The 7,828-nt window shown below is 41.1% G+C and overlaps 1 protein-coding gene across 1 annotated transcript; it reads right to left on the bottom strand.

Moving 5' to 3' along the window:
• Positions 1–5,346: 5,346 nt before the first annotated feature.
• Positions 5,347–7,420, bottom strand: RPS23 (ribosomal protein S23). Its single transcript, XM_012664568.1, has 4 exons — positions 7,191–7,420; positions 6,555–6,714; positions 5,689–5,809; positions 5,347–5,538 (listed from the first exon to the last, which is right to left on the bottom strand). The coding sequence occupies exons 1-4, from the start codon at positions 7,192–7,194 to the stop codon at positions 5,392–5,394; spliced, it is 432 nt and encodes a 143-aa protein (XP_012520022.1). The 5' UTR covers positions 7,195–7,420; the 3' UTR covers positions 5,347–5,391.
• Positions 7,421–7,828: the final 408 nt, after the last annotated feature.

The following is a 7,828-nucleotide window of genomic DNA, read 5'->3' as shown; positions in this document are numbered from 1 at the left end:
CTCGGGAGGCTGAGGCAGGAGGATCGCTTGAGCCCAGGAGTTTGAGGTTGCTGTGAGCTAGGCTAATGCCACAGCACTCTAGCCTGGGCAACAGAGCAAGACTGTCTAAAAAAAAAAAAAAAAGTTTAATTGTTAAATGTTTTAATGCTTTGCTCTGGAACTCCTGTGACGACATTACTGTGACAATTAATAAGCTTTTAAATCCATTTCTCTTCATACTAACAAACATAACATCATTTTACCAAATAATAAAGGCAGGGTTTATGCTAGAAACTAAGAATGCTCAGTACAACCCGCGAAGACTATTTCCCAACTACAGAATGTGAGTTAATACTTAAATGGTCCAGTTAACAGATTTTATAGGTTAAAATAAAAATTACATAAGTTGCTATTAGTGAAAATGTTATCGTAATATGGTAATTTATTAACTTAGTCTCTTTTCTTGGCTTTGTGCAAAGCTAATAAAGAAATATTAGCTACTTTGACAACCTTCCCATAGATTCCAGGAATATTATCCACAGCATGAACATTACGACCAAATTCTATGACAAGATATTTTCCTAGAATGAAATACGGAAATGGAATACACACAAAGATACATTCAAATTTGTATTGCTGCCAAATTACAACTGTCTCTCTCAGCCCTGTTATAAAATAAAAGAAAAAAATCCACATTTATTTGAGGCATTGCGTGTTTCCTTAGTAGAGTTTTAAATTTTTTTCAGAACATGGGTAACTGGAGTGTTTCAATATTCCCAGATAAATACACAAAAAAATTTACTAATCATGTTATATCACCCCTCTCCCTTCGTAAGACACAAAACAAAAACTTTTACTAAATACCCAGGATAAATTTGTGTCTGAGCTTGCAAAGTAGCTACCTGTAGGTCGGTGTTTTGTGGCTCCCTAACAGGAACAGTTTCATTTAGAGGACAGACTATTGTTCTGATATCAGCTATATTGATTACTTGGGCAAATGATTTCTAAAATATTTAAGAACTACTTTTGGGCTGTGACTTACAAGATGAGGTGGCTTGACAAGGCCAGTAGGTCCCACAAGTGGAGAAAACAAGGAAATGGCTCCATATGAACTACCTGAGAGTTTGTCAAAAAGACAGATTTCTCCTGGAGTACCTTGCAGATGGTTTCCCAGAGGAATTCTGATGTTCCTTGGGTTTGGGAACCACAGGAGTAAATGATCTCCAAATTCTTTTTGCTCTAACAATTTCTAATTTGTTTTGGGCTTTTCCAGGCAAATAAGGCTAACACAGATTAAGTAACAGACTAAATTAACTGCCCATTCATAAAGTATATATATAGATATATATAGATATATAGACATACACACTTATTTTTTATTTATAAATAATGTAAGGCTCACAAGTTGCAAAAATAGTATAGTTTGTGTAAACCCTTGACCCAGTTTCCCCAAATGATATCTTTTCATAACCAGAGTATATTTTCAAAACCAGGAAATTAACATTAGTACAACACTATTATCTAAACTACAGACCTTACTTGTAGTTCACCAATTTTTATATGCATTTTGGTGTGTGTAGTACTATGAAATTTCATCACAAATACTGATTTGTGTACATACCAGCATAATCAAGACATGGAAGTGTTCCATCTCAACAAAGAAACTCCCTCATGCTACCCTTTTATAGTCAGACTCTGCCCGCATTCTTAATCCCTGGTGACCACTGATCTCTTCTGCACTGCTATAATTTTGTCATTTCAAGAGTGTTATGGAAATGAAATCATACAAGGTGCAACCTTTTGAGGTTAGCTTTTTTTTTTCTAAATTTTTAAATTACTATGGCTACATCATAGTTGTACACATATTTCTAGGGTACATATGATGTTTTATATAGGCATACATGTGTAGTAATCAAATCAAGGTAATTGTGGTTGGCTTTTTCTACTCAGCATAATACCCTAGAGATTCATAGAAGTTATATGTAGCCATAGTTTCTTTTTATGTCTGAGTAGTATTTCATTTATGGATATACCACAGTTTACCTATTTGCCCATTGAAGGACATTTAGGTTGTTTCCATTTCTTGGCAATCACAAAGCTGCTGTGAACATTTGTGTACATGTTTTTGTGTGGGTATATATTTTCATATTTTCCAGGAGTACAATTACTGGGTGATATTAAGTATCTGTTTAACTTTATAAGAATCTGCCAAACTCTTCCAGAGTGACTGTACCATTTTATATTCCCACCAACAATGTATGAGAAATCCAGTTGCTCCATTTTCTCACCAGTACTTGCTATTTCCAGTATATTTAATTTTAGCCATTCTGATAGGTGTATAGTGATACTTTGTTGTGGTTTTAATTTGCCTTTTCCTAATGGCTGATGATCATCTTTTCATGTGCTTATTTGCCATCTCTTTGGTGAAGAGATGTTTATTTGCCCATTTTATAATGTGGTTTTCTTACTTTGGGTTTAGAAAGTTCTTCATATATTTTGGATATAAGTCCTTTGTTGGGTATGTGATTTACAAGTATTTTTTTCCCAATCTGTGGTTTGTCCTTTCAGGATTTTTCACAGAGCAAAAGTTTTTAATTTTGATGAAGTCCAATTTATACATTTTTTTCTTCCATGGAATGTGCTCTTGGTGTAATGTCTTAAGAACTCTACCTAAGCCTGCGTTTTAAAGATGCTATATGTTTTCTTCAAGTTTTATAGTTTTAAATTTTAATTCATATATATAATCCATTTTGAGTTATTATTTTTTTGTATAATGTGTGCGGTTTAGGGTTTAGGTTGAGTTTTGTTTTGGTTTTTTTGCAAATGGAAGTCATGTAATTTATTGACTACTATTCTTCCTCCATTGGTTTTGTATTTTCTTTAAAAAAAATAAATTAGCTGGCCTTACTTCTATATGTCTATTTATGGATTCCTCTATCCCATTTCATTGATCTGTGTTTCTGTCTCTCCTCCAATAACAGTCTTGGTTACTGTAGCTATAAATTGAATCTTAAAGTTTTGTGATTCCTAGGCTGGGCGCGGTGGCTCACGTCTGTAATCCTAGCACTCCTGGGAGGCTGAGGCAGGAGGATAGCTTGACGTCAGGAGTTCGAGACCAGCCTTAGCAACAGGGAGACCCGTCTCTACAAAAAATAGAAAGAAAGTAGCTGGGCAACTAAAAATAGAAAAAATTAGCCGGGCGTGGTGGGCCATGTCTGTAGTCCCAGCTACTCGGGTGGCTGAGGCAGGAGGATCCCTTGAGCCCAGGAGTTTGAGGTTGCTGTGAGCTAGGCTGACACCACGGCACTCTAGTCCGGGTAACAGAGCAACACTCTCAAAAAAAAAAAAGTTTTGTGATTCCTGCACTTTTATTCTTCATTCCCAATATTTTTTTTGCTATTCTAGTTCCTTTGCCTTTCTATATGTATTTTAGAATTAGCTTTTCTTTATCTACACACACACACGCAGGTGCTGGGATTTTGCTTAAATTTTGTGCCCAAAGCTCATTCTTCTCGCCATACCCCTGCACTAGTCCAGATGGGCACAGCCCTGTGCCTGCCACACATTTCACATGTATGAATAAAGGGGCCTCGGTCACAAGGCGGTGAGGGTGGGGTAGGGTAGAAGAAGCGGAAGAAACTAAGATCAGTTTCAGACACTTTTGGATTTGAGGCGCCCGAGGTGTATTCACGGGTCAATCTGGCAGCGCCCGGCGACAGGACTGCTTAGCAAGACAAAGGGCGTCCCAGGTGTATCCGAGAAACTACAACCGTGACCTGATGTGGAGGGTGTCTTAAACTAGGTGTGTTCTTTGCAGGTCCAGCTTACCACTCAAGTGAGGCCAGTGACAAGGTGCCCAGGGCCCAGCGGGTGGGCGTGCGCCCCGCCACGAGGACCCCAGGATCTGCCAAGAGCTGCCCGCGCCGCGCCTGACTCCCGGGGCGTGGAACCGCACGAATCTCGGGACTCTGTTCCGCTTTCCCATATGGTGGCCGAGGCTCTACAATCTCCCCACATCGCAGAGGGTTGGGTCTGCTCAGCCCTTGGGAATGGCTTAGCCAATGTTGACTCCGCAACTGCACGTGCTAAGCAGCGATGGGCAGAAACTAAGAAAGGCAGTTTTTTTTCCGCCCTTGTGTAAAGACAAAGACTTGCACGATAGTTTGTGACAGACATAAGCACAAATGCGCTGGAGCTCCCGCTTTGGAGCTGGTAAACCGCAAGTTCTGAAATAGCGGGTGGCATGCGAGGTACCCTAGCAACTGAAACAGTTCCCGAGGATAGGAGGGAATTTAGGCTGAGCAGGAGCAACTCAGAGGCGAGTATTGCTGGAGGGCGGGCAGACAAGGAAAGGAATGACAGGCTGAAGGCTGAACAGGCAGGGACCAGACACAACATGGGTTCTCTTGTGCCACGGGAAACGAGCAACCAAAGAAATTCAGTTTCTCATAACCTAACATGAGGCTCCGGTCAGAGCTAATAAACCCATATTTACCAACAGTTAAGAGGAGTTCCTTAGATCAAACTTAAATAGGCTAGTCACCTCATTTTAGGCAAAGCACTTTATCATATCCATGAAAAATTTGAAACATTTGTGGACAGCAAAACCATGTGCTCAACATCCCGCTTCAACCTATCAAAACGCAACCTATCTTGTCTCTTTACCTACACTTGCATTTCTTCTACGTGTGCCTTCAAGTAAATCTTAAGGCCAAAGGTTATTGACAGTATCTCATAAGAAAGCACTTAAAAATTGATCTTGCCCTATACCTACTCTCCTTTGCTTTTGCATAATCTTTTTCTCTGTGCCTTCATTTGCCTGGCATATACTCACATCAACTCCTACCTAAATCATCCAACACCTTTATGTTCCTATTTTAAACACAGTGTATGTAGACACAGAATTACAACACAGATCCTGATGTTTAAAAACTAAAACAGAAAACAGGAGCAGGGAGTAGCTTCAAGGGTACTATTTATCCTCTTGGGTCCTCCAAAGATGGATCAAGAAAGTACATTTCCAAGGGTGCCCAAGATGACCCATGTTCAATAAAACTTAAAACTGCTCAGTCTTACTAGATACGGAAAACAAAAAAAACTTAAAAATTATCCACATTTCTACCATAAAAGTCTCACTATAAATTTCGTGAGTTTACCTAAGTTTTAAAGCAATACTAGAATACTGTGTATTTATATTCCAGATCTATAACTCAATTTTCTTTATTCCATGGAATGAAACTTTGTCCTAGATTACAAACCTCATTAACTCTAGAGAATCCTGAAACAACTTTTCTCCCCATCTCCTAAAATTAATAATGCACACAACGCATCTTTGTAATGAGAAAAAGGAAAATAAGATATGAAACGTTTTTGGCATATGAAAATTTATTACTGTGTTTTCACCATCAAAATTTATGATCTTGGTCTTTCTTTCTTGCCTTTGTATAGAGCCAAAAGAGAGACATTGGCTACTTTCACAACCTTAAAGCGGACTCCAGGAATGTCACCAACGGCATGACCTTTTCGACCAAATCCAGCAACCAGAACTTCATCATTTTCCTGTAACAAAATAAAAAATTTACTTCTGGTGTCAGTGAGTCACAAAAATATTCATATGTGGAAACTCCCATTCATTGGACAAAAAACCGGAGGAGGCCACCCCAAGAACAGAAAAATACAAGAGATTAATTGAGGTGACTAAACACTCACCTCAATGAAGTTCAAGCAACCATCGTTGGGTACAAAGGCTGTGATTTTCTTGCCGTTCTTGATCAGCTGGACCCTGACACACTTCCTGATGGCAGAATTTGGCTGTTTGGCTTCAACTCCTCTGAAAGATAAATAACACAGCAGAATGAACTGGCTTTCTGAAAACAGTTACATTTTACTACCTTAAGCAAGAACTTGTTAGAAATTGCTTCTATCTTTCCAATCTAATCTTAAATGACTAAAGTCCTGTGATTTCCACCAAGTTTTTCCTCAGTCTGTTTTGTTAGTACAATAAGGCAATTTTCTAGTCCCTTTGCAATTATAAAGTTATCTTAGACAATTAAGAATTAGAGCTAGAAAGTATGGATTCAAATCATGACTCTACCACCAAATTTGATTAACTCACACGAAATTATCACTTTTAAAGTAAATAAATACCAACAAATTTATGTCTCAGTCTTAGCTGTACGATCTCAGTCACCTGACACAACTTTATTTACCTCTTTACGTTGATTTCCTCAAAGTAAGAGAAAAACACCCCAATAGTGGACATGTGCATTTGCTAGTTAACAGTTCCCACACATGGTGAATGTGTTCATTTATGTCCCCTATCATTGCTAGTTTCTCCTTCAATTCCTCCCAGGCGAATGGTGAGATTAAAAAACTTTAATTACCTAATTCCCAAGCACTAATTTTATCAACTGTTAAATGCCAACAGTGCTTTGCGATTTTACCCCCTAAATACCCAAACATGGTTACACAAAACCCTAGAATTACTCCCTTTAGAATAAGAATTCAATAAATGCATTTATCTCCATTTTCCATAATAAAATAAACCTAGAAAGAAACAATGGATTTTCACTTACACTTTCTCCAGCACAATTCCCTTTGCATGGGAAGCACCTCCAAAGGGGTTGGCCTTCAGGGCTGTGCCTAAATGGGCCTTCTTGTACTGTTTATCATGCCACTTCTGGTCTCGTCGGTGACTACGGAGCTTCCTGGCAGTACGAAGTCCACGACACTTGCCTAGAAATGAAAACATTTTAGTTCCTACGCAAAAAACGTACCTACTTCATGTTTTACATCTTTTAACGCACTACCGTCACCTGGACTAAACCCTTAAGCCAGTTGGCTCTTGTACCACATCTTAGACGGTAGGCCAAGCATTTGGCCTCAAAATTCCCCTGAAACGATTAACAAACGTTAGAAGGGGGCACAGGCGCTCCGGTGGGTGCGTTTTCCCAAAGGATTAGGCCCCACGCCAAGGCTGGGAAGCAGCGTCGGCCTCCCTGTGTCCCTCGGTGACGCGTCCCCGGTGGCTTCCGAGCCGCGTGGGCCCTTTCTGCGCTGGGCCATGTGCCTTCAGAAGCGGCGTCCCCCCAGCTCTCCCCCATGGGTGGGGTCTCCCGGTGGCACCCTGCTCCCAGCTCTATTCCCATCAGCCCGCCAGTCCCCGAGAACCCAGGTCCCGCTCGCGGCGCCCTTAGGCCAGGAGCGCTCACCCATCCTGCCGGCGCCACGGGCCTGAGCGAAAGAGAGAAGCGGCACAGGAAGGAGCCACAAGCCACCGTGAGCAAGCCCCGCCCAGCCAAGGACCCCGCGCGGCTGTCTGCGCAGCGCCCGACCCGAGACGGGAGCCTCTCCTTTGAGAACGACTCGTTTGCACCACTTTACTGAGCCAGAATCTGCGTCTTATTTAATTTGCGTTAAATTCAGAGCTATCTAATTTGCACTGTTTATTTCTTCTTCATGTGCGTGCCGGACACAGGAAGGACGAGGACTACCAAGCCCAGAATGCTTTGCACGAGACCCGCTCACGGCGCCGGCGCTCTCAGCAAGTCACCGGGCCGGGCTCGGCGGAGCGAGGGCTGAGGAAGGAGGGGTCGCTGGGCTGGCTCTTGGGAGTAGGCGGAGTGGTGAGGAGGCGGGGCCCTCTGAATAGAGTTTGGGAAATTAGGTTTAGGAGACTTATACTCACAGGCAGCATAGTAGATTGTAAAATTTAGTGAGGCACTTTAGTGTAGTAATTAAAAACCCAGTTTTTGGAGTCTGACTTGGCCTTAAATCCTAACGCTGCCATTGACTGGTTGTGCAACCTTGGACAAGTCATTTAATTAGCTCTTTAACCTCAGTTTCTCAT

This window comes from Propithecus coquereli, unplaced genomic scaffold (assembly GCF_000956105.1).
Source record: "Propithecus coquereli isolate 6110/MARCELLA unplaced genomic scaffold, Pcoq_1.0 Scaffold9, whole genome shotgun sequence".
NCBI lineage: Eukaryota > Metazoa > Chordata > Mammalia > Primates > Indriidae > Propithecus > Propithecus coquereli.
The sequence above is the reverse complement of the archived record's forward strand: the minus strand, read 5'-3'. Positions and strand labels throughout refer to the sequence as shown.

What these genes read in the sequence shown, in the direction of transcription:
- RPS23 (XM_012664568.1), bottom strand. An exon ending in GGAATTGTGCTGGAGAAAGT is followed by an intron (nt 5,810 to 6,554) that starts GTAAGTGAAAAT and finishes TTTATCTTTCAG; the next exon opens with AGGAGTTGAAGCCAAACAGC. An exon ending in GTTGCTTGAACTTCATTGAG is followed by an intron (nt 5,539 to 5,688) that starts GTGAGTGTTTAG and finishes ATTTTGTTACAG; the next exon opens with GAAAATGATGAAGTTCTGGT.